This window comes from Vitis vinifera, chromosome 9 (genome assembly GCF_030704535.1).
Source record: "Vitis vinifera cultivar Pinot Noir 40024 chromosome 9, ASM3070453v1".
Classification (NCBI taxonomy): Eukaryota; Viridiplantae; Streptophyta; class Magnoliopsida; order Vitales; family Vitaceae; genus Vitis; species Vitis vinifera.
In genome coordinates, this window is record NC_081813.1 from 20052217 (window position 1) to 20080018 (window position 27802).

The 27802-nt window shown below is 34.6% G+C and overlaps 1 protein-coding gene across 1 annotated transcript in view; it reads left to right on the forward strand.

Moving 5' to 3' along the window:
* The window catches only part of LOC100241564 (nudix hydrolase 3), a 44084-nt gene extending 16854 nt beyond the window's left edge, over window positions 1-27230 (forward strand). The window contains exons 7-21 of the mRNA XM_002271866.4: window positions 3843-3929; window positions 13516-13622; window positions 16746-16917; window positions 17086-17339; window positions 17480-17561; window positions 18849-18914; window positions 20605-20682; window positions 20768-20863; window positions 23727-23833; window positions 23980-24148; window positions 24302-24385; window positions 26246-26340; window positions 26418-26508; window positions 26593-26739; window positions 26968-27230. Of these exons, the coding sequence (XP_002271902.2) occupies window positions 3843-3929; window positions 13516-13622; window positions 16746-16917; window positions 17086-17339; window positions 17480-17561; window positions 18849-18914; window positions 20605-20682; window positions 20768-20863; window positions 23727-23833; window positions 23980-24148; window positions 24302-24385; window positions 26246-26340; window positions 26418-26508; window positions 26593-26739; window positions 26968-27030 (1698 nt within the window). The 3' untranslated portion in view covers window positions 27031-27230. The remainder of the gene's footprint in view (window positions 1-3842; window positions 3930-13515; window positions 13623-16745; window positions 16918-17085; window positions 17340-17479; window positions 17562-18848; window positions 18915-20604; window positions 20683-20767; window positions 20864-23726; window positions 23834-23979; window positions 24149-24301; window positions 24386-26245; window positions 26341-26417; window positions 26509-26592; window positions 26740-26967) is intronic.
* The last annotated feature ends 572 nt before the right edge of the window (window positions 27231-27802 follow it).

The window sequence follows — 27802 nt, forward strand, 5'->3', positions numbered from 1 at the left end:
GCCTCAGATTGCGACGTGGTACCACCAGAAAGGTAGATGAACACTTCCCAAGGCACGTGCAGGGATTGGGGTGGAGAGAAAGTAGCCGGAACTTCGCCGGAAAGGCTGTTTGGAGGGCTGACGGAGACAAAAATCCCCAAAAGAGGTACGTGCAGGGCTCGGATGGGAGAACCAGGTAGGTAGGGATGCTGGTCGGCGGCAGGCGAGGCTGGAGGAGGAGGCGCGTTGCCGGAAAAGGCCTCACGCGCCCTCACGCGCCGGCGCGTGAGATGCAGTCGCCGGCCGGAAAATGGAGCGTGGCCGGCGCGTGGATCCTCTTTTGATGCCGGTGCCTTCACAAAAGTTGGAGATCTCCTCCAGGCGCTCCTTCTGGTATGGTCAGTGTCGGAAAAATAGGTCGCCGGGAAAATTTCGCTGGCGGTGAGTGGTTTCTAACGATGATCCGACTGACCGGAAAGTGTTGGGAGATGGGGAGGGTGACCGGAAAGAAACACAGTCACCGGAAGGTTTCCCGGAGTTGATGACACGGGAAACAGGAAAGAATTAGGTTTTCTTCCTTGGCTCTGATACCATGTTGAAAGAGAGAGAGAAAGGAGAAAAACCTTAATTCTCATTCATGTAATGTCTACTTACAATTGAGATATATATATATACAAGGCTAGGAGTCCTAACTACCATACATGTGACCTATATTAACAAGGAAAGATAATATACTATAAATACATTATATTCAACAAGGGGGAAGATAAGATGGTATGGCTGAATTCGGATATTAATAAGTTCTCTATTAAGCAATTTTATACCGTCTTGGAAACCAGGGTTATTGTTTCTTTTCCAACATGGGTAGTTTGGAATTCTTGGGTCCCTTCTAAAGTTAATTTTTTTGCTTGAGAGGCTTCACGGGGAAAAGTTTTGACATTAGATCATCTTAAAAAACATAGATGGTCTTTGGTCAATAGGCGTTTTCTTTGCGAACATGAAGAATCCATAGATCACATTCTCCTTCATTGTTCATTAGTTAGGATTCTCTAGAAGTTGTTGTTTGATCTTTTTGGTATCCATTGGGTGCAATCTCCTACAGTTAAGGAGGCTTTATTAAGGTTACATGACTCGTTTGTGGGCAAACAAAGAAAAAAGGTTTGGAAAGTAGCTCCTTTATGTATTTTTTGGACGGTTTGGAGGGAAAGAAATCTCAGGGCGTTTGATAATGAGGAGCATTATGCTCTTTCTATGTTCTTTCTTAGGAATTTGTTCTATTGCATAAAGTAGTACTTAGAGATAGATTCCTTGTATTTTTTTCATTTTATTGAGTGGTTGGGTCCTTATTAGGGGAGGAAGTTGTTGTTGGGGTTCTTTTTTGGTTTTTGTGCTTTTAGGCGCTATTTGTATGCTCCCTCTGTACTTTGTGGTGTCCTTTTTTTTTTTTTTAAAAATGAATTTGGTGTTTATTTACCAAAAAAAAAAAAAAAATTATATAATGTCCTTAAAAATATAGATGAAAAAGAAGTAATTATCAGTTCTATGATGATGCTTGTCTTACATGTAGCAATCTTGTGGTTGCTAGTTTTTCATTTGGTCAAATCAGAAGGCATTTCTATGGTGTTCTTGTTTCATATATCCTTGATGACGTTTTTATGTTTCTATGCGTACTCCAAATTAAATAAATAGCTAAATAAAAAAAAGGAAAAAGAAAACCTATCCTAGGTTTGGATCTTATTAGTTTAGTTTGATTTGGAAATTACAACTTGAACCTAGGTTTTGTTTACTGACCACCAAAGTAGAGTTGGAATGGAGTTTACTTACGCAACATGTCCCATTATCATGCCTATGTAAATGGGTTTCTTCCCCGAACAAATATGATCACAAGCATTGGCGGAGCCAATAAGGGCCTAGAAGGGGCACATGCCTCCCCTCAAATTTTTTTCCCTCAAAAAAATCTCATATATATAATTAAAGGTTTTCAAATAATAAAAATTAAAATAGAGACTTAATACTCCACAAAAGATAAATTTAATTTTGAATGTTTAAAATTTAATTTAATTTTTGTCATGCATACAACAACTTATTTATTTTTCATTCTTTCATCACATGTAAAATTTAAATTTTATTATAAATTTTCTAATAATATTAAATTTTGGGTAATTTTACGTTTGGCATTTTATTGAATAATTGTTTTAATTTGTATGTTCTCTTCAATTTTGAGTTTGAATTTTTAAATTTTGAGACTTAATTAAATAATGTCTAATTTAGAAATAAGTTAAATAATTATATTAGATTGTGTGCTATTTAATTATTCACATTATGAGAATTTATGTTTAACTTTAAATTTTTATTTTACTAATAGTTTCATTGTAATATTATCATATCATAGAAAATTTTAAGGAAATAATCTCATTACTTTTAGTTGATTTTATGCTTAATCCTATTTGGTAACAATTTTTTAAAATACTTTTTTGTTCTTCGGGACAAAAAAAAGAAAAAAGGAAAACATATTTGGTTTAGTTGTTTTCACTTTTTTTTTAGGATTATTTTAAAAAATAATCATATAAATATGAATAATGATTAAAAATAAATTATTATATATAAAAAGCTTAAAACATATTTAAAAATATAGAAAACAGATTAAGAACATTTTAGAATCCAAAACGAACTTTAATTTGTTCTACAAAATTTAAGAGAACAATTTTCAAAAACTATTTTTGAAAACATTTTCCAGAAAAAGCCTTACTTATTTATAAAAGAATTAAATTTATTAGAAAAATGATTAAATTCCTTGAAATTTTTTTTTATTTTTTTCCTATAATAATTAATAAAATTATTGAAAATTTTATAGCCATATTTCTCGCTATTTTCTAGTCTTTTTAAAAATTCCTTTGAATCATTATTATTATTATTATTATTATTGTTAGTATTGTAAAATCTAACTGTTTATATATATGTAATCATTCTGCATATTTCAACTTTGCCCCTTCTAACCAAAATCTCTGGCTCTGCCCCTGATTACAAGCAACTATTTTTTATTTTATTTACCTTGCTCTACCTATTACTAATTATTTCTATAATTCAAAATCCATGAATGGGATATCTTTGTCTGTTAGACCACTCTCCTCCCTGCCTGGAAACCTTTTGTGAAGCCACCACCCGTATTCTTGGAAATGAAGCAATTTAATTCTTTTATGATCAACTCAGAAAGATATGGGAAGCTGGCTGGCTATTTATTTTAGATGGTTTGATAAAAGATTCTGTTTACATTTCCATGTTAAGATGGGATTCCACTTATGGGTGTTGCAATAGCTTAAGAGCTATGCAGAAGCAATTGCTTCCTCACATGAATCACACTGTATACTGACATGGTCTCATGAAAAGATAGCTCCTACGGTCCAGAGATGAAATGTCTCATGAGTAAGGAGACCTTCTTGAAATAGATGAAATTAAACTCTTGTATGTCCAGTATGACATATTATATGTACATTGAAATGTCAAAGCAGGTCATACATGCATAGAACTAGTCAAGAAGTTAGTATTTTTTCATTTATTTTATTTTTCAAGTTGATGAGAACTTCCACATATGTAGAGTTGGAACTGGAAGATTCAAATGGAAAAGAACTGCTTAAATAAAAAGAAAACAAAATAAAGAAGATCTTTCTTGTCATCTAGTCTGAAAATTTACACACCATAAGCCTTTAGATATATAATAGATCACAAGGTAGATTTGATTTCTTCTAACCATGAAATGTTTCTAGTACTTGACTTGGCATACTCATTTGTATTTAGCATTTGTAAAAAAATTTCCCCTCACACATCATAATTGATTCTTAAAAAAAATTTCTTTTGTGATACAGATGACTGGGGTCACTGATGCAGACAAGAAAGCTCTGGTTTTACTTGTTCAAGCTGCGACAATTATTGATGACATCTTTAATCTGCAGGTTGTACCCAGGAAAATACACACCTAAATCCTGTTTTAAATGATTTCTTTTATCAGAATATTTCTTTTTTAATTTTTGATGGTTCTTTATAGGAACAAAAGTACTTTTTTATTTTTTGAAAAGAAGGGAGAAATATTAGAAGGATAAGCTATTTGATGGGGATTAATTTCCAAGATCTACTCATGAAAGGAATAAAAAGAAATAAAGAAATCTAAATTACTCTATTGAGGGTATTTAAGTAATTTTGAGTTTTATTGAGTTTTTGAAGTCATAATTAGTTTGTAGTTAATATTTGAGTTTCACTAGAATTTAATTTTTTTTTTTATTTCAGTCCTTTTTTAGAATGTTCCTCTCTTTTTTATTAGGAACTCTTATTATAGGAAATTCCTATAATGTTTTAAGTTTTTAATTCTAAAAAGAAAGTTTCTATTTTCCTTTTTATTCCATTATTTAAAAGATTTAGGAGGTTTAGCCGTTTAGGAAAGAAATAAAAGTCATTTATATATGTTAGGTTTCTTTTTTCATAGTCTTATTCAGTTTTTTAAAGCTTATAAATAAGACTAATTTGTGTAAAATGAAATTAATGATTGATGATTAATATTAAGTTTTCTTGCATACCTTGCAATTTTCAATTTGGAGACTTCATTGCTTTTTTTTTTTTAGATGAGACTCTTAGAAGATCTTAGTGAGACTCCAAAGTTATTTATCTTTCTTCTTTTTATCTTTTCTCTTTCTATCTTTTATTTTACTTTTCCTGACTTATATAATTTTATTTTCACTCCTCTCCTTACAATCCTTAAAAATTGAAGTCTGAGTCCACATTATTTGAGTGTAGACAACCATCCTAGGGTTAGGCTACATAAGAGCTATAGCTTCCATGAGGTCAACTGATGTAGATGGTGACTAGTATGACTAGTAACTAAGGTGTTGTTTAATAAAAATAAATAAATAATGAAAAGTGAAAATGTAAATGGGCCCTTCTTATGTGTGTGTTTAGTAATACAATAAAGTTATCACTTATATCTATATTCTACTAAAAACCACTTAATATGTTAATAGCAGTTTGAGTAATCACTTAAAGCAAAACACAATAAGTGGTTTTAAGATTTTTTTAATTTTTTGTTCCCTTTGGCTACATTCTTCAATTAAATTCTTGTTATATTCTATCCATTTTGAAATGAATTCCTTGAAAACAAACTATTCATACTCTATTATCATTTTTATGATCCTTAAAAATATTTTTCTCTTTTTTTGTCTTTTTCAAGGTGTGTGCTTGTGTGTGTGTGTGTGTTTTTTTCTTTTCTTTTTTTCAAAATAGATATTAAAGTTCTTATAAAAATCTTGCATGTTTATTGTTGTTTTCGAGATTTTATAACCAAAACTTTCAATATTCTTGTATACATAATGTTATATATATTTCCATTTATAAAAATGTTATCAAATTTGGATTGACCTCATATGTATCTTGTTGGAATGTAATATTTGTATATAAGGATGACTAGTATAAACGTTGTAAGAATAAATTTGTCAAGTAAACAATTTTGGAATTTAATTTTTCATTTATCAAACAATTCAATCAAATTCAGATTTAAATTATAGGTAGGCTCCTTATGACCTCTAAAGACTAAAGAATAGAGATTCCATTTTTTTTTTTTTTTGGTACAAAGTTAGGGGAGGAATGAAAAACTACCTCATTCATTTGGATCAAGTACATAGACCCAAGAAAGGAGGTTTAGGACTTGGGAAGAGGAATATATATATATATATATATATATTTTATTTTTCCCTCTTTGAGGAATAAAGCTCTCCTATGAAGTGGTTTTGGTGATTGATTTCCCGGGGAAACTACAACTTTGGGTCATCAATCATCTTCAATACTTATGGGTTGTACTCTGATGGATAAGACACCAAAATTGTCTTAAGCTGGTCATATAGTTGCCTCATGGAAGGCTATTGCTCAAGGATCTTATAATTTTTTCTCTTTTATATGTTTTTTAGTGTGATGGTACAAAAATTTTTTTTTGGGAAGATATATGGTGGTGAGATCAACTCCTTTTTGACTCATTTTCCAAATCTTTTTAGAGTAGCTACATTTGAACTCCTCATCTCTGGTATTTTACATTTCTCCTTTTCCTTGGTGTCTTAGAACTTCACTTTTCACCATGATCTTTTGATTTTGAAATCAAGAAGTTTGAACTTTTCTTATCTTCTTTGATTGACATGTACTTACCTCCTTTACTCCACATCATTGTGACATGTGTTGTACTAGCGGAGGTCTCAATGTAAATATGTTAGTTCAAGAACACAAAGATAAAATAATCCACACATAAAGGTACGTGAAGTTTTAACATGGTTTGATTAACCATGTCTACATTCATGGATGAAAGAGAATCATCCATTGTACCATAGAGAATATTATAAAGGATAGAAACTAGCTATTAGGTTCCTAAAACATGTTATGTTTCCTCGCTCCTTGTATCTACACCCTAAACTACAAACTTTCTCACTCATTCCATTATACCATAGAGAATATTACAAAGGATAGGAATCAACTACAACTATTGGGTTCACGAAACATCCTATGTTTTCCCACTCCTTCTATTCACACCCTGAACCACAAGCTCCCTTGATCCGCCAGGTACCTCTCGTTCTTCCTCACATATCTATCCACCACATATGGTCTTCAAAAGCCCATCCCCATCTCATTAGCTTTCCACCTCATGACCTAGAATATTTATAAAGATATTTATAATAACTTTCTGTCACTGAGAAGGAAGAAAAACTAGTATGTACTGTAATTCAATTTTCTTCCTTCAAAGAATAACATACAACCCTAATTTATTCTAAGACTCTTCAATAGAATCCTCAAAATCTAGGAAACTAGAAAAAATAGGATAACTACCAAATAGATAGCTATCTTTATTTTTAAACTTAGATAAGACTCCTAATTTGATAAACATAAAATTTAAACAACAAAGATTAATTCAAATAACTTATTTGAAACTAAGGGAATTCAAATGACATTTGACTCTAACTTCCAACACTTTCCTTATTCTATGAGGAAATCTAATATTACAATGATATATGAATATAAGAAATATTCAATACAATATGCTTTACAAAAATCAATTTATACCAATTAGATCTTTCATCTCTCTTGAAACACCTTTTTATATCACATCCTAACGAGAGAACAATTGACTCCATCTTCAATTAAAATTCCTTTTATCATGCTCTTGTATGCTTGTTTTTCTTTGGTTCTTAAAAAAATCTTCAACCAAGTGTTTGATACCAATTGTTGTGTCAATAGAAGCTTTAATGTAAACATGTTAATTCAAGAACACAAAGATAAAATAATCCACACACAAAGACATGAGGTTTTAACGTGGTTCAACTTACCATACTTACATTCATGGATGGGAGAAAATCATTCTACTATATCATAGAGATAATTTGTGATTTGCATTCTCCATAATGTAAAAACTATACTTTCGAACTTACTGATTCCAAGCCTAGATCCATCTTCTCTAACCATTGCTCTCACTCAAATCAGACTTTGATACCACTTGTTAGGAAAAAATATCTATTAACGAGAGCAATAACACACAAGAAATAGAAAATAGATAGAGCATATACAAGATTTATAATGGTTCACTCTCAATATGAAAGCTACATCCACTTTGTCGCTATAGAATTTCTACTCTGATCAAAAAGAAAAATGCAGGATGATCTCAGGTTGAATATCTCTTCTCTATCTTCACACACCCTCACCCTAAAAATGTTACCCTAATAATCCCTTATATAATGAAAAAATTATGGCAAACAAATACATGTATAGAATAACCTAAAACACCCCTTAAATAAAAATTAGACTCCACATAACTCAACAATCGCTTGGACTAATCCATTATTGAATGGCTCTTGTAGCGGAAACACATCCTCATTCCTTAAGTGAGAAGTCCAACTGAAGTTGTATACAACTTTAGTTTCTCTATTGTGATTGTCTTCATTAGCATATCAATTGGATTTTGATACCTCTTAATCTTCTCAAGAGCCAATTTTCCATCCTGCAAGACTGATTGTAGGTAGTAATATCAAACTTGTATATGTTTTGTCCTGGCATGATACAATCTTTTGCTAAATGAATAGCACTGTGACTATCATAATACAAAATGTTTTTCCTGTTCTGGCCTAAGTCGTCTAAGAAATTATGTAACCATACCAACTCCTTGGTAGCTTCTGTCATAGCAACATATTTTGCCTCAGTAGTATAGAGAGCAACAATATTTTGCAACCTTGAGACCCAACTGACTGTTGTACCACTAATCGTGTATGCATACCCAGTAGTGATCTTCCTGCTGTCACTATCACTAGCCATTTTAGCATCAACATAGCCTTGTAGATCCAAGTCTTATTTCTTTAAATATAGGATTGAATTTATAGTACCTCGTAAATACCTAAGGATTCATTTTACTGCCTCCCAATGTTATTTTCCTGGATTGCTCATATATCTACTTACAACTCCCACTGCATGTGTTATATTAGGTTTGGTATGTATCATGGCATATATAAGACTACCAATAGTAAAATCATAAGGTACCTTGGCTATGTAGGCTCTCTATGTTAAGGGTGACTACTCTTTGGATAGTCTAAAGTGACCAGCCAAAGGAGTGTTCACAGCTTTGCTTCATCCATATTGAATCTGATAAGCACTTTGTTCAGATATTCTTCTTGCGATAGCTTTAGGAGGCTGTGCATCTTGTCCCTAGTTGTCCTAATCCCCAGGATTCGTTTTGTAGGTCTTAGGTCTTCCATTGCAAACTCCTTTGACAACTCCATTTTCAGCTTATTAATTTCTTGTATGCAAGCCCCCCTACAATCAACATTTCATCAACATATAACAATAGGATAATAAAGGAGTTGTCAAATTTCTTAACAGAACAACAATGATCTGATTGACACCACAAGAATCTGTTATTACTCATGAACTTATCAAACTTCTTATACCATCGTCTTGAAGCCTTTTTTAGACCATGCAGACTCTTCTAAAGTTTGCACTCCTTGCCATATACTTTAAAACCCTGTGGTTGTTGTATATAAATTTCTTCCTCTAAGTCACCATGGAGAAAGGTTGTTTTTTCATCTAATTGTTCTAGATGCAAGTCATCTTTTGCCACTAGTCTAAGCACTCTTTTGATGGTGGTCAATTTTCCTACTGGGGAGAAAATTTTAGTATAATCAATTTCTTCCTTTTGTTGAAACCCTTTACAATCAATCTTGCTTTATACCACTTACTCTCATCATGTTCGTCTTTTACCCGGGAAACCCATTTGCTATTCAATGCGTTCTTCTTTTGCCCAGGAAACCCATTTGTTATTCAATGCGTTCTTCTTTTACTTGGGAAACCCATTTGTTATTCAATGTGTTCTTCTTTTACTTGGGAAACCCATTTGTTATTCAATGCCTTTTCACCTTTTGGTAGCTCGGTGAATTGCCATGTCTAATTAGACAATAAGGAGTCCATCTCATCTTTCATGGTTAGGTCCTACTCAACTGACTCATCAACTTACATTTCTTCCTCATAACTTTATGGTTCACCTCTATTAGTCAACAAAATGTAGTATAATGAAGTGGAGTATCTCTGTGGTTGTCTGATATTCTTGGAAGATCTCTTGAGTTCAATCATAGGAGTATGTGGGTCCACCTCTGGAGTTACATTTTCTTGACCATCTCGATCACTTTTCTACTACTCATTCATTGGAAAATCTTTTAATTGAACTATTTCTGACTTTTAACAATTGAACAGCTTAGGATCTGAATCTTGATGCTAAACAATCAGAGTATTAACTTAACCTTCATTTAACTTGACCCTAAGAAAGGTTAGTACTTGTGATATAAAAGACTTTAGGCCCATTACTTTGGTATTGTCATCATGGTGGATCTTTCTGGGCTCCATTGCATTGTGCTTCATGAGACTATTTTCTTCTCCCAGAAGCCTTTGTTCAGGTTTAGACTAATTCGTGTGATGGTAAACACATTTATAGATGAGAGGTGGAGATTGAGGAGGGAGTGGTCCTCAAAATGGATTTTAAAAAGGTTTGTGATTATGTTAACTGGGTTTTCTTGGATCAAATCTTCTGCAAGGGTTTTGGATGTAGGAACCCTGTTGGAAAAGGTGGATACTGGGATTATCTACTACTTTTGCAGTGCTTGTGAATGAGAGTGCCAAAGTTGGTTTGGTGCATCTGGAGGACTTTGCCAAGGAGAGCTTCCATTACCCTTTTTCACTCTTGTGGTAGATATTGCCTGCAGGACTATATTCTAGTGGAGGGTTTTCAGTTTGGTAGAGATAGGCAAGACTGGCTCAACTTTAGTTTGCATATCAAGAAAATCAACAGTTTGTCAGCTCCTTTTTTGTCTTGTCTAAGCGTCTTCCTCTCTATGTTGCCTATCCTGATGTGAGATGTTGAACTTTGGCCCAACAATTCATTCTTCTTTTAATCTTCTTACCAAGCCCGTCCTTTCTAAGTCAATTATCCTTTGTCCTTCTCAAGGTAAACTAATTTGGAATTCAAAAAATACTGTAAAACTTGGATCCTTTACTTATGTGATGGCTAATAAAAGGTAAATAAGGATGATCTGCTTTAGCTGAGGAGGAGGAATCTGCAGACCATCCTTATCCTCCATTATGCCCTTGTCTTGGAGTTGTGGTAAAGGCTTTTTTCAATTGCAGGGATAGCCAAGATGGCTTCCTGAGGTGTTTATGTTATGATGGTTATCTTCTTTTAGGGTTCTGATAGGAGCCCAAGGAGGGTTCAGTGTGTGTTAGTATGGGATACTATCATAATGACCTTGTAGATAGCTGGAAAGGAATGGCAGCTGCTCTCTTATCTCTCTGGATATAACATACCACACTTGCATGTTCCATAAGTCAACCTTCTTTAATTTATTACATAAGTAGATTTTTCAGGAAGTTAAATTCCTGGAGCTATTCAAGGAATTTTATGACCAAAGATCTTTTGCTAAGAGCTTGAATACAACGTTTCTGGTTCTTATTCCAAAGAAAGGAGGCGCCGAGGATTTGGGTGACTTTCGGCCGATCAGCCTGTTAGGGGGATTGTACAAGCTTTTGGCTAAGGTGTTGGCAAATAGGCTGAAGATGGTCCTAGGAAGGGTGGTTTCTTTGGACCAAAATGCGTTTGTGAAGGGGAGACAAATATTGGACGCTTCGCTTATAGCTAACGAGGTGATTGATACTTGGCAAAAACGTAAGGAGAAAGGGTTGATTTGTAAACTGGATATTGAAAAAGCCTATGACAGCATAAATTGGGATTTTCTTATGAAGATTCTGCGTAAATTGGGCTTTGGGTCTAGGTGGATGGAGTGGATTTGGTGGTGCATTTCAACTGCCAAATTCTTAGTTCTTGTTAATGGAGTGCCAGCAGGCTTCTTTTCAAGCACCAAGGGGTTGCGTCAGGGAGACCCTCTTTCTCCTTACCTTTTTATCTTGGGTATGGAAGTGCTTAGTGCACTTTTAAGAAGGGCTGCTGTCGGGGGTTTCTTTTCAGGCTGCAGATTTTGGGGAAGGGGTAGGATGGAGTTAAATGTCTCCCATTTGCTTTTTGCGGATGACACAATTATTTTTTGTGAAGCAAGGAAAGAAAACATGACTTTTCTAAGCTGGATTCTGGCTTGGTTCGAGGCTGCGTCTGGGTTAAGGATAAATCTAGCCAAAAGTGAGTTAATTCCAGTTGGCGAGGTGGAAGAGATTGAGGAGATGGCCGTGGAGCTAGGTTGTAGGGTGGGGTCTTTGCCCAATGTGTATTTGGGGCTGCCGTTAGGGGCTTCCCATAAGGCTTCTTCGATGTGGGATGGGGTGGAGGAGAAAATGAGGAGAAGATTAGCCTTGTGGAAAAGGCAATATATTTCCAAAGGCGGGAGGGTTACCCTCATTAAGAGCACGCTGGCCAGCATGCCGATTTACCAATTGTCCCTCTTTCGAATGCCCAAGATGGTGGCAAGAAGGCTTGAAAAGCTTCAAAGAGACTTCCTTTGGGGAGGGGGAAGCTTGGAAAGGAAAGTTCACTTAATTAATTGGGAGGTGGTGTGTGCTCAAAAGGAGAAGGGGGGTCTTGGCATTAGGAGGATTGCCCTTTTGAATAAGGTTTTGCTGGGAAAATGGTTATGGAGGTTTGCCTTTGAAAAGGATAAGCTTTGGAAGAAGGTGATTATGGAGAAGTTTGGTCAAGAGGGCCTTGGTTGGAGGACTAATGAGGCTCGTGGGACGTTTGGAGTGGGAGTTTGGAAGGAGATTCTAAAGGAGGTTGATTGGTGTTGGGATAACATAGAGTTCAAGGTGGGTAAAGGGACCAAAGTTAGGTTCTGGACTGACCATTGGTGTGGCAATGCAGCGCTGTCTCAAATTTTCCCCCTTTTATTCGAATTGGCAGCTCATAGGAATGCAACGGTTAACGAAGTCTGGGACCCGAGTTTTGGCCAAGGAAATTGGAACATCAGTTTCTCTGGAGACTTTAATGATTGGGAGGTGGATGCGGTAGGTAGTTTGTTGTCCATGCTAAGGGACTACAAAATTTCTTCAGAGGAGGATTCAGTTTTCTGGAAAGGTGGGGGAAGTGGCATCTTTAGGGTTAAGGAGGCTTACAATCTGCTTGTTGCTTCAAATGATATTGTATTTCCGAAAAAGTGCATTTGGGTGGACAAGGTCCCAACTAAAGTTGTGTTTTTTGCTTGGGAGGCCACGTGGGGGAAGGTCCTAACCTTGGATAGGCTTCAAAAAAGGGGGTGACAGTTCCCTAACCGATGTTTTTTGTGTGGGTGTGAAGAAGAAACTGTAAATCACATTCTTCTACATTGTACAGTGGTCCGGGTTCTTTGGGAGATTGTCCTAGTCTTGTTTGGCATTCAGTGGGTGTTTCCAGAAACGATTAAAGATATGCTTTTCAGTTGGAGGGGTTCTTTTGTGGGGAAAAAAAGGAAAAAGATTTGGACTTCCATCCCGTTGTGTATTTTTTGGACGGTTTGGAAGGAAAGGAATAGATTAGCTTTTAGGGGGGGATTCTTATCTATACAGAAACTTAAAAATTCTTTTGTATGTAATCTGTGGAGTTGGGCTAGGGTGTATATTGGAGAGGAGTCCTCTTCACTCTTAGGTTTTCTAGAGTGGCTAGCGTCCACTTGAGGGTAGGTGTGGTTGTGGGCTTCTTCTAGTTTTTGGGTTTGGCTGCTTTGTATACGTCCTGTATGCTGTGTGGCTTTTTGCCTTTTTAATCTAATATCTGCTTACTTATCAAAAAAAAAAATTATCATAATGGTTTACAATACAGGTAGGTGGCTTTGATGAAGGGGTGGGATTCATTTCTAAAACACTGTGTCAACATCCTGGAATATCCTTTTTTTGTTTCCAATATTATATAATATTCTTTTATCCTTAGACTTGAACAATATTTTACAGCTTGCTAATTATGTTGCTGAGATCCATATTCTGCACTCAATTCATTCAATGCCATTGGGTGGCTAGTACTAATGCCTGTTGTTTTTGTTTTATTTTGGTCCTTTTTCCCCTCAGGTTTGGTACAGCAACCCAATTTTAAAAGATTGGTTGAAGGAACATGCTGATACATCTCATTTGGACAAGTTAAAATGGATGTACTATTTGATCAATAAGAGTCCATGGTAAGTTTTTTCTACAAAATTTGTTGTTTTTCTGGCTACCTTTCCAAGGGGAATGCTGAATTTTATATTTGAGTTCTGATGAGGGTATTCACCCCCATCTTATAAATCTAGGAAATGGGGAAAACAGAAGTGTAAAAATTTAAGCTGAATCTGAATCCACGGGCATAGCATTTTACATATAAATAAACAATTGGTTTATCTAGAATAAAATGATATATGATTCAATTTTGAACAAAGTTGCTTATGGTTATAATTTGTTCATATAAATAAAGTCTGTATGATGGATATTTGAAGATTTTTTGCTGCAAAGTCATGCTTAAAGGGTGATAGTAGAGTAAAAAAGAAGGGTGCTAAGAAGAGCTTTGTCCACCTCCTGTTTTTTGATGGGCAAGAAAGCAATTTCACTTGTGGTAGATATGCTAGGTCCTGCAACTACAAAACCTATGCCCCTTGCCTGACTAAAGCAGATAGTGATCTCCTTTTTCATGTGTGCTATCTCCAAGAACCCCAAGCTCCAGACCTCACCCATGTAATCACTACAGAAGAGTCATGAGTTGAAAGATGGCTAAGCTGTGGTGAGAACTTCTATTGATTAAGTGAACACTCTTTTGCCTCTATGATCTCTGATAATGTCTCTAAGACTGGTTGGCCAATCAGCTGACCCAAGGGAAGCAAGTTCCACCTAGGATGCATATTAGGCTTTGTTTAATGATGATAACAGAAAGACATCCAACCTGGCATGAGGATGCAAAGTACAACTACCTGAAAAACTTTGAAAACTGGGGCAGACAGAACAGAAAATAGATCCTATTTCAAATCTCTTCCTTAGGGTGGATTTGTTCTAAAAAATTACTTGCATTTCTTTTAAGCTGAAGGACCCAGATGGTAGCAAGGGAGGTCATGTTCCCTAGTGATGCCTGGAAAGAAAAAATGAAATGAAGAAATCACCAAAATAGCTGAGGTTTCTTTGGAAACCGCTTTGGGAATACCAAGTCAATAGAGCAACTTTTTCCAATTAAAACAGGCGAGGGACTGAGAGATTATAAAGAGCATATAAAAAAAATAAAGAGTGTTCTACGCAACCCAGCACATAACACAAATGCTAGGTCAAAACCCTCTGTAAGAACTAATTTGCCTATTCTCATTAGTATTGACTTTTCTATGCATTACTGACCATGCATACCTAGGCTTTAAGCTTTGATGAATTTTGGACTTACATATCAGTTTGTCTGGGAGAAAGGTAACCATGATTACTGGACTTGGATGGGAAGTTTAAAAGGGGAATAAACTTCTTCTGTGTGGGGACCAACACTTCTCATATGTAGATTGTGAGAGAACTTCTACATTGACTGGAGATGAAAAGCAAGATCATCAATATTTGTCATTGCGGTTCCAGGGAATCTGACAACTAGAGTGATTGGTCATGCTGCCCTTATAGGTGTCCCTCTATGTATATAAACAGAAGAACACAAGGGAAAATATCTATTGGGGGTTCGAGTGTGTTCCCACACCATAAATCCTCTCAGAAGTGAGTTGAAGTATGATCCCTATGCCCTGATGGAAGAAAATCTTGAAAACTGAAATGGCTTTCAAGGACAAAAATGTTTATATCTATAGGTTGAATTTGCATTCCATTTGTTACCTTGCAAACCCATGCTTTCAGTTAAGTGCCACAACGTGTTTTGTTACCTAGCCCACTGCACACCCTCCTTGGATCAGCAACTTACCACCTAATTAGATGTCCTGTTAAGTTCTTGTTGAACTTCTCCAGAAGAAAGCCATTTAGGTCCTTCAATCCTGACAACAACAACAACAGGAGGGACTCTAACAATGGAGGGGAAGTATGTGGGAATGTCAACAATACTAGATTAAAATACTTACCCTCTTTAAGAATGGGCCTTCCTCCCATTACCTAAATGCTTAGAGCTGTTCTCAAGGACATGAGGCAGACATCCAAGGAATCTCTGATTCATTTCTAAGAGCATTCCTTCATATCTGATTGGCTGCACAGTAATCTTAAAACTTATTATCTCAATTAATTTGGCAAGGCTATCCTGTGGGATTCTAATTTCTGTCAAAAAAACTCTCTGAAGATCAGTTTTGATGCCAGGTTTTCCTGATAAGTTCAAATGAGTTCCACATCAATGACTTCAAGTCTTCTACAGTGAAGAACCTGATGGTGTCATTAGCAAACTATAGATAGGAAATCCTAACCCTATTTGAACCCACCACAAGACCCTCAATGTGGTCCATGTTCTTGGTTCTATTGGGCAATCAGCTAAGAATGTCCACCACTAAGGTGAAAAGGATAGGATATTCTTACCTAAGATTCTCAAGTCTCTAACCTACCTTTGGCCTCTGTATTAATCTGACTGCAAATTTTGTTTTATTTCTTTTATTTTAGTAAGAAACTGACATACTTTGTTCTGGATAAACCAAGTAAAAAGACATAAAGTATCACCCTAATGCAATGAATTGCCAAAAAAATAAGGGCTATCCTTAATGCGAATGCTACAAAATTTGCCAAGGAACGGAAGCTTCTCATCCATGTCCTTCATCTAACCAACCTTTGGCCTCCTAGTTGATAATGACTCTAAAAATCACTAAAGAGTTGCATCTCTTCATCGACTTCATCTAAACCCAAAGCCTTTTGAAGGAGTACATGGTAAAACATACACACACACGCACACACAAATATATAAGTTGATGTGAATTAGGCTTTTCTATGACCCACCTTGTGCTTTGCTCTCTATTTTATTTCTTGCTTACTTCCAACACCTTGTCAGCTAACCAAACAGCATCTAGGATCTGCTAAGCCAAGATGAAGGAATTGTCTCAAGGAAACCCTCCAAGAAGTGCACTTTTTACTTCACACTAGTAGCGAGTTACTATTCACACTTTCATACCACTGAATTAGTGGGGATTTTCTTGGACATAGGGGTTGATTAATGATCAAGATTAGTGTGATTAAGAGGGCTAAGATGGACCTATTTTGGATTTTTTTTCCCCTCTTTGTACAGTATGCTATTTTGTAAGGAAATGCATTATCTGTCTGTTTTTCTTTTCTTTTGTTTCTTTTCTATTTCTTTTTTCTTTTTAAATAATTCATTTCTTTGTTAACAGGTCCTGCCTTGATGAAAATAAGGCATTTTTAACAACTGCAGATTCAGCTGTTAAGTTGCTCCCTGAAGCCACAAAGTCTATAACTGGATGGAAGGGTCTTGAGTATAGAGCTGCATTTCCTTTGATGAAACCACCTGGGGCAAATTTCTATCCACCGGATATGGACAAAATGGTATAGGATGGAAAAAATTTTGTCACTTGCTTCAAAATGAAAATTTTAGGATAGGATCCACATCATATATTCAAGTAAACCTTTCTCAGGTCTGCAATGGTAGCCATTTTTACAATCAATCTGTTTTTCTTATCCAGCATGTGGATCAATGGTTCTCTCTTGCCACAGGAATTTGAATTATGGAAGGGCAGTCTAGCGAAGGATAAACAAGAAGATGCAACGGGATTTTTCAGTGTTATTAGAAGGCACGGTGAATTCATGTTAGATGCTTCTCTGTCCAATAACACAGTTGAGGGTACTGATGATTTGGTGGGGTCCACTCATGATCTATATAGCATTCCTTTCTCTCAGGAGTATAAGCCTTTCCTCAAAAAAGCTGCCGAGCTACTACATAAAGCAGGGGACTTGACCGACTCACCTAGGTATAATTTTTGCTAAATTTCTGTTGCTGATTGTTCATCTGTTAGGCATCATGAACAGCTGGCACTTGGTTTAGACACAGTGGACCTGATGGCACTTTTGTGAGTGAGTGAGTCTAATGAAACCTTTTTTGCATTTGCAGTCTGAAGAGGTTGCTACACAGCAAGGCTGATGCCTTCCTTTCAAATGAATATATTGACTCAGATATAGCCTGGATGGAGTTGGTTAGTGTATCTTATAATTGATATGTTTAGAATTACTGCATGCATAGGATGCCACTAGAAAAAAAATTTTGGAGGTCAGTGTTTTAAAAGGTTTGAAGGAGTTCTTGAGGCATTTAGCCTAAATGAGGTGAAGCATAAGCCTCGAGGTGGAACAAGGCACAAGCCTTGAGGTGGGACAAGGCATAAGCCTCAGTTACAACGACAACAACAATGAGGTGAAGCATAAGCCTCTAGGTGGGACAAGGCACCCTCAATTACAACAACAACAATAATAATAATAATTCCCCTTTGTCTCTTCTAAAACCCAATTCTCTCTCATGCATTTATCAATTAATCTTCAAAACTACCATTACTATCACTAATTATATCCAATTGTTCTATTATCCTCTTCATCAATGTTAATGTCAACTCATATTTCTCCTTCTTTCATTAATTATAGTGATCTTTTTTACTTTATCCATCAATAATAAAATAATGATTATACATAATCTCAGTCACTACATTGACTAAAAATTCCATGATTTTCTTTTCAATCTCTCTGTCTCTCTTTTTCCTTTCCTTTTAAAGGGTTACTTGGTAGTGAACCTTCTGAATTTTTTAAAAGGTTTAAACCTAGTCTTGGATGCAAGAGAAAACTTATAAATCTATATCAAAACCCCATAAAAACACAGCTCATTAAAACTAATGAATATTGGGGCTTAAACCAGTTATAAAATAATGTAAATGAAAAGCCCATAAAGGTTGTAAACCCATTAAAACCTTTTGAATGTTTGAGGCTTAAGCCTCAATAGCGTCGCAGCTATAAGCCTTGAAAAGATGAGGCTTAAGCCTTGGTTACCCTATACTAAGGCTTTAGCATTGCCTTGAGGTGAACCTCAAGACATAAGCCTCAATAAGCTTTTAAAACACTGTTGTAGGTAGAATGGTACTTATCTGTTATTCTTTTTAAAAATCCTTTGTTCTGTTGCTCATCAATCTATAAGCTTATTTGTGCTTTTTGTCTTTTAAAATAATAAAGTTTCCTAGTAAGTAAAAGTTATGCCGTTGATCATTTTTTGTTGTTTTTACAATGAGAAGCACCCTAATTGATGATTTTATGGAATCCAGCTCACTGTTGGTAATAATTAGGTTCAGTTAAGTTTAGGAACCATTAGCATGAGAGCTTCAAAGTTCTAATCATCTGTTGTTTCCTTTTTTTTTTTTTTTTTTTTTTTTTTGCGCTTTTTTTGTTTCAGTTAATGAAACCATCACATTTCTGATGATTCTACATATGTATTTTTTCTATAGGACTCTAAGTTGGATGTTACTATTGGCCCATATGAGACATATGAAGATACACTTTTTGGTTATAAGGTATTATTAATGTGGACAGCTCTCTTTCTTCTGCACTTCAGTTCCTCTTTTCATCTATGATATTTTGGAGTCAGACCTGTTCTGACACAAGATTGAGTTGGTAATGAATTTAGTTATAATACTGTGTATTTAATGATTTTGAGCTAAATTGCCTCTGTTTGAAACTGCTATTGTCGAAATCAAATGCAATATTGCTCTGTTCAAATTTTTTTCTTAGATTTACCATCTAAAAAGGCTGTTGTAAGTTTTGAATGACCAACATGTGGTACTCCTGATGTATCATGGAATTGCAATGTTACCCAAAGAAGTTTATATCAGAATTAAAGAAACATGGCTCAGAATGCGTAAAGTATTCTATGGTCATTGTTGATCATTTTAATGGTCTCAAATAATTCAATCCCGTTTTTGAAAAACATTGTGTTATGCATACCATTATGTACTATGTTACATGCATGCTTTAGGATATACGGAGTACCTATGTTGGCACGACAAGGGTTTAGGTACAGGATCCAGCATGCTACTGCCCAGAGATGTTCTTAACAGGTGTATCCAATAAGGAGAAAGGTCCAGTTCCCAGTTCATTTTTAGTAAACTCAGAATGGCGATGTATATTTTATCTTGGTTATATATTTGTTTTTCAGGGGATTAAATGAATCCAACACCTAGACACAGACAGACCTAATAGCTCCATTTCTCTACATCCTAAGATTTGGGGATTAAATGAAGTTGATACCTAGAGACATTGAAATACTGACACACCATGTAAAACAAGATTATGTGTATGTGGAAAGAAAATATCTGTTGCAAGTGTTGAACTAGTGATGTGTGTATAACTTCAATAAATATAAAAGATATGGCAGTGCAGGAGACCAAAGCATCACTTTCTCTGTATTAGCACCAACACACCCATGTATTTCATGTCCATTTTTAAGATGCAGATGAGAGTAGTGAGTAGAATTAAGATTCAGCAATTTTTTGGACTGGGCCATGAGGCCTTAGAGTGATCATTTGGTTGGTTTGGAGATCACATGTAAGTCAAATGGACATGAGCAAATGGTCCCTCCAAGGTCCCCTGTGTCTGTCCACAGAACCTGTCCATATCCTCCCTGTGTATGTTCAAAGGGGCTTGAAATATGTCTTGTAGTGATAAGATGCACATGAGCAAATGATCCCGCCAAGGTCCCCTGGTCCAGTCCACAAAATCTGTCAATCTCCTCAAAGAGGAGGAGGATGTAGTGATAAAATGCACATGAGCAAATCATCCCTCCAAGGTCCCCCAGTCCAGTCCACAAAACCTTTCCATCTTCTTGAGGAAGAGGAGAGGAGTTGGGGTGGGTTTCAGTGCTGTTGTTGGCTCTAAATCCGTCTCCAACCATGTGTAAGATATCTTGAAATACCTGCTAGATTACTTTTGATGAATGCTCCTTCGAGAATCCAGGGCATGATGGACTAAAATCTGAGTGAAATATTTGAAATCTCACTCATAATCTGGAATATTGAATTGTATTCAGAGAGTTTGCAAGTTCTGTGTCAATCCACATTTTAAAAAAAAATGCATTTTCCTAATCAAGAAAGTGATATTTTGTGTGTAGCAGCACTTTAGCAATAGTAGAAATCAGATACAAATCCCTGATTCTTGTTATTATTTGTTCTTATTCTTATTGTTACAAGTCGTTTTAATATCACTTAGGCTACATTTGAAGCATTCATTGGAGTTCGTGATGACCATGCAACTGCTCAACTTAAACTCTTTGGTGATAATTTGCAGGTACTTTTGTAATCATAATCAAATATTGGACTTCCTTTGTTCTTATCCTCACTGTTTTATTCTCATAGAATTTATACTTTGCTAGGTTTTGGAACAAAATCTTCCAATGGATGATGTGTACAAATCAAAAGAAGTAATTGCTGCTCCTATTCGTGTCATCCAACTTGTTTATAATGCAGGGGTAAGTTAGTAGGAACTCTAACGAAAAATTTCTTGCATGGTTTTTATTTCCTCTTGGGGCATGCATTTAGCTCATTGACAATGGAATTGGAATGTAGAATTTAATTAATCCTACCTCTGTAAGCAACCTTCAGCAGGCTTCTGCTGAAGATGTTACTCTATCTCTCACTTAAGAATGACTTTTGCTTTTTACAAGACACAGGAATTTCCTGTTGTACTGCCAAGGGGACAGGGGGTTGATGGGGTGTTGGGGGATGATTTGGATTATGTGGGGTAAAACTTACACTATAATCGAGTCTTTCCTCCCTTTTGGATTAACCCTCGGACCATGTTTGGTTGGCTGGATATAGCATGAAATATGAAAAGAGAGTGGTTATTATATCATATTCCATGTTTAGTTGGTGATGAGATAAAATAAGTTATTTCATCACTTGTCATATCCTATATTCAACCAAACATGAGATAGAATAAGTGGTGGAATATATTATCCACTCTTTTTTTTTATATCCTTTCTACGTGGGATATGTTAATCCTACACTAAGATATAGGATATACATATCTCATGTATCATAAATTTATTTATTTTTATCAATTTTATAAATTAAATTTGTGATTAAAAAAGAAAAGCTAAAAAAATATTTATAAAATATATTGTAAAATAATATTAATAAAGGTTTAATATATATATATTATTTTTATATATTGAATAATATATTATAAAAAAAATTATTTATAAAGCTTAAATATTTTCATCATGAGTATTGTTAAATGTAAGAGATATTTTATTTTTAAAATAGAAAACATTGGAATGTAATATAATTTTTGTTTTAAATATTGAAAAATAATATATATTCTATATTATTTTTTTATTCATTTCAATAACTAAATATAAACATAACATAACATATCCTATTGGATATAATATTCAAGGATATCATATCCCATTAGAAATCATATCCTAAGATATGCATTTCTTATTTAATGGGATATGATATCATATCTCATTGGAAATCATATCCTGAGATATACCTTTCTTATTCAATGGCATATGATATCATATCTCATTGGAAATCATATCCTGAGATATACATTTCTTATTCAATGGGATATGATATTCTAAGATATACATATCCTATCCTATCTTGTCAACCAAATGCAGCCTCATAGTTTCATCACCTGAACTGATATTTTTTAAGATTTCCACTATATTTGGCTGCCTCTATTACATCTTTATCCTTAGAGATTGCTTGATCATTGGTGCTTTGTACAGTTATAGCAAATTCAAGTTTACTTTGATTCACTTTTTTATGTTAAAATGATCAAATTTATCCCATATAGTTAGTTTCTTACTTGCTAAAAGATTCAGCATGACACCTTTGCTGGCCCTTGTGTGGGAATGATATATTATTGCTGGTCCAGATAATAAGCCCCATTTTCAAGTGCAAAGGTCACCCAAAGAATGGTTTTGATATCCTGGATTAATCCTAGGCTGCACCAATTTTGCATGTCAACTTGACTGAAGTGAAGTGCTTCTGGACTTGGTGTAATTGTTGAGTGCACATCATGACAAAAGGAAAAATTTACAAGACAAAAACCTTTATGAAGCAGAATCATATGAAGTTAAGATGGCTAGAGGTTGCACCAATTTACAAAAAAGATGAGTTAAGATGGATGAAATGTGCATTGGAAACCAACAAATACACAAATGAGGGGGAGTCACTTGATTCAATCGGTAGGCTTCCAAAAGGAGAAAAAAAATGCAAAAAATAAAAAAAATAAAAAAAATCACAGCAATGAAAAATGAATGATGGTCTCCTTCTCCAAATCTCAGAAGATTCACACTCCTGTTGATCAATTTTTCTCCTATGATTGCTACTCTCTGACTTGAGCAAAGTCTTTCAGAAATCTAAAAAATTAATGGAGCCAGCATATAGAGCTGAATTTGAAATTATGATTATGTAGCTGACCAAATATTTACAAATACTTTGTTATTAAAGAACTAGTAAGTTCAAACATAGAATCACTCCAACCATATAAAATACTACCTCTGGTAAATACACACGTACAATTGATTGCAATCAGGTTTAAACATCCTATGCATATTGAAAAGGGAGATGGTAATGGTGCATCCTCATGAATGTGAGTTATGCAACCTATTATGTTTATATTTTTAGGTATTTTCAAAATTAGCATCTCTCTTTTGTCCTTTTGAAACTTTCTATTATCCTTTTTTCTTCTTTCTTTTTTTAATTGATTAAATTCAGTATGCTTATGATATGGCTCTTGAGAATACAAAAACCTTTGTTCTACCATGTCTTTATAATTATGGACTCAATTAAGGTCAGATTACACCACAATTTAAGTTAAATGGAAATGCTAGTCAAACATTTGTATTGATCATAGCCTCTAGAGCTTGGCTAGACATGGACTAAACTTAGCTCTTGCTTGTGATGAAAATGAATAGAGTTAGTATTCATACTTTTAAAAAATAAAAATAAAATAAAGATGATGTATTAGAGTGAGAATAAATGGAAAGAGTTATCTTTGTTTGTTGGTAGGGGCAATTTTTAATTTCATGAATGAAACATAAAAGCTGAAAATTTTGAATTACATATGATATCACCTACTTATGTTGCTGAATGCAAAAGTGGTGAGTTAAATCGGTGTTTTATTCAGTTGAAACTTGTTCCTTTAACTGTGTTATCTTTGTTAACATGTAAAATTTATTATTTAGAACATGTACTTTTTCTATGTGTTCACTTCTGTTCTTTTTCTTATCAGAAAACACTCCCTGTGAATTCAAATTAAACATCATTCTAACTATCTGGGTGAAAATCCTGCTGATGATTTCAAATTTATGCCAGGATGTGAAGGGTCCCCAAACTGTTGCATTCAATTTACCAAATGATGAGCGTATAGTAAAAGACCGAGGAACATCAATGGTCATGCTTAAAAATGTTTCGGAGGCAAAGTATATTATTTTCCCTGAGTCTCCATAATCATTATGTTCCAGTGTGTGCACTCATAGTCCTGTTGACAATTTTGTGGGATTTTTATTTTTTATTTATTTGATTGGGAAAATTCTTTGAAATGTTGGACCTACTTATCCTTTACCAGGTTCAAGAATATTCTTCGGCCTATAGCTGAGGCATGCATTACAAAGGAGCAACAGAAATATGTTGATTTTGAATCTTTCTTCACTCACACAATTTGTCATGAATGCTGCCATGGGATCGGGCCTCATACCATAATACTCCCAAATGGTCAAAAGTCTACAGTGAGATTGGTGGGTTGAATTTTTTTCCCCATTTATGATCTTTATTTACTTGCTTAATATTTTGGTTGTCATTTATTGAACTTAAATGGATGAAAATTATTCTAATGAAACTTAATATCTGATTGCCCTCTTTCCTTTTTATTCTTTTCCCTCTTCATACAGGAGCTGCAAGAACTCCACTCATCTCTGGAAGAGGCAAAAGCTGATATAGTTGGGCTTTGGGCACTAAGATTTCTGATCGGCCAGGTCAGTAAATATTTATTCAGTTCAACTTTTCATAATGGCTCTTTCTTGTGTTAAGTTTTATTACTCAAAACTGAAATATTCAATATTTTCAGATATATTATTGATAAAATGTCTATGTTTGAACTCTCTTAGTCTTACTTTCATCATTTTGGTCATATGTTGCTCTATACTTTATTCTTCTAGTACATCTGTAGTTTATATATGTATATATATAATTTTCCCTTTTATATGCTTTATATTATGTTAAAAAAAAAAAAAAGTCACAATATTACCAATGCACCATCCCAAAGAAAAATAATTTACTTTTTATGTGAATGCTTTGTAATTGAAGGATGACAGTTGCTAAAAGATTGTAACATTAATTTCTACTCTTTCCTTTTCTCTATCTGGAGACAGTATAGAGACAGGAGCAAACTGTGCCCTGCTAGTTTCACTATCAGTCATAATTGAAGTGAGGGATAGTAGTTTTAAGATATCATCATTACAGAGAATAAGTTCTGGATTCTCATGGGAGTAAGCTAGAATGAAAATAATTTCCTTTATATGTACAATTCATAGCATGCTTAATTATTTGAATCTGCATATCTTGACGCCATTATAGGTATTGGTTGCTAACTTATCTGCAGTTAACTGCGGGACAGAAGAAAAAGGATGAAGTTGTGAGAGCAATCATTATTTGGACCTAACGGGATTTGTCTCCACTGAAACTTCTTGGATGAGCTTTTGTTTCTCCCTTCAGTTTTTTGGACCCAAAGGAGCTATAAGTATGATGACTCTTTGGCTTGAGAGAGAAATAGGGGAATAGGTTTTGTTTTTTCAAAACCATGAGTGTTGCAGCAAGGGTGCTATGGATCCTTATAATATGCTACTCAATATTTAGGTTACATCCCATCTAAATTTTGTTTATCATATTCGCCTCTATTTGAATACCTGATCCTAGTGTCCAACCTGTGCCCAACATTATCATAGCTATTTGTTAATTGAGTTCTGACAGACAAGAAACAAAATCTCAGTTGGTCTGTATAACCGTATGCTATGTTAGTTCGGTATCCTGTTTTGTGTCTGTAGTATTTTTCCCTTTTTTTTTTTTTTTTTTGCTTAGTTATCATGCTCATTGTACACCTTCTGTGCACTGAGGTTGAACCCCCTTCTGATAGATGCCTTTAATATAACACTTAATATTTGCTTATCAGAGAGGTGATATGGTCAATTCTAGGGACTCCCTAAGCAGGGGTTGATATCTTTAGAAAGTTTTGTGCTGCTTATGCTGTTATTCTGGAGCATAGTGGTCCCACAGTACATATGCAACTTTATCCAAGAAGGCTGTGGCCCTACTGAGAACCTCTACTTCTCATATTTCTATGCATGTTTCATTCTTAGTAGATGTTAGTAATGCGCATATACTATTTTGAATTTATGTTGAATAGCGAAAAAGGATCCTTAGAACAATGCCAAGGAATTGGATTTGGATCTAAGGCTATGTTGAATCTTAGATAAGAAGGGGTGAATTTTCTTTAGATTATAGCCCCAATTCCGTCTTTAATCCAGAGTTAATGTTGAGAGAAATGCATCTAGTGGTCAAAGAATATTGATTTTAATGTTTTGTTTAAATTGGTTATCGACTTATGCAGTCTTCAATACTCTTTTTTTTTTTCTTAATCAGAAAGTAACCATTCATAAATGAATTTTAAGTATAAGCCAAGGATGAGAATTTCTTCCCAAATATAGAGGGTGGTCAAAGGAGAAAACCTAACAAGATAGCAAATTAACTATACCAAAGTCTATGTTGTATCTATTAAGCTGATGATGTTTATTTTTTCCTCCACCTATTTTCTTCATTGTTTTATTCTGGGTGGCCAGGATTTGCTTTCAAAGAGTTTATTGAAGTCCATGTATGTCTCTTTCCTAGCGGGATGCTTCCGCTCAGTGCGTTTTGGGTTGGAGGAGGCTCATGGGTAAGCTTGCTATCCATCCTGCTCTGTTCCACAATAGGGTTAATGAAGCTAAGGACTCTTTTATTGATTGTCAACAGAAAAGGGCAAGCACTACAGTTTAACTGGGTATTTGAGAAAGGAGGCTTCATTTTGCATCCTGATGAAACATTTTCTGTTGATTTTGCTAAGGTATCTGTTGTAGCTTCCCTCTTTCACAGGTTATTTTCTTTAGATCATAACATTAACGGCGATCTTTTCTTTGTTTATTGAAAGATTGAAGGTGCAGTTGAGAGCCTGAGTAGAGAGATACTTACCATACAAGCAAAAGGCGACAAACCTGCTGCATATGCGCTTCTTGAAAAATATGCTAAAATGACGCAACCATTGCGAGTTGCATTGGAAAAATTAGAAAATATTCAGGTATGAACCGTAACATTCTGTTAGCCGCTAATACACTTGTTTTCCCATATAGTTTACTTTCTTAAATACAGCATCCTTTTAAATGCAGTAAAATCGACAAAATATGAAATAAGAAGTTATTTGAATCTCATACAGCAGAGAAGTTGTTTGCCTCTTCATTTTACTTGTGGTTTTCTTCATCTGTTCCTTTCTAATGTTTCTCTTGTTGTTTTCTTCCATGTCATCCAGGTCCCTGTGGATATAGCTCCTAGGTTTCCCATTGCAGACAAAATATTGGGAAAAATTGGGTGAAGTTCTTGAATCCTGTGAAGAAATAGCTTCTTTACATTGGTATTAATCAGTCCATGAGTTGGGCAGTAAACAACTGTATGCCATAATTTGTTGTTTGAACCAGGAATTCCTGTTTGAATTTGAATGGTTGAAGGGCAAACCCTCAGCTCTTCCTTTGGACCTATGGATGTTGGCAATGAAATACAGCCATAGTTTATCAACTTTTGTTCATAGATGAGAAGAATTTGGCTGCTATCTCTATCCACTTGTAATGAGATCATGTATGATAAAGCTCAGTCTCATCATTCCTGTTCAAAAGAAAGAAAAAAATATTAAGAAAATTTTATTTCTAAAAATCAAGTATGAATTAAAATTAATTAGAAATTTATGAATTTTTTTAATTATTTAGTCCTTATATAAAAGAGAGAAATGAGTTTGCAGTATTATTAAAATAAAAATAAAAACAATAAAAATTTATTGATTTTAATTTTTTTTTTTTTGTATTTTCTTTTCTTCATATTATACTTCTTATTTTTCTAGGAACCAAACAAAGCCTAAGGCTTTGTGGATAGGCATGTTTCTTATAGTTTTAGTATATGAAAAATAAAGAAAATCAAATATAATTAAAATTAGTTAAACTTTTATATATTTTAATTTATTTAATATTTATTAAAATAATATATAAAAATAATTTACTCACTTCAATTTTTTTTTTTAAATATTTTTTTCTTTTTACTTTTTTTTTTCTTTATTTTCTATACCTTAAATTTTTCTAAAAGCCAAACTTGGCTAG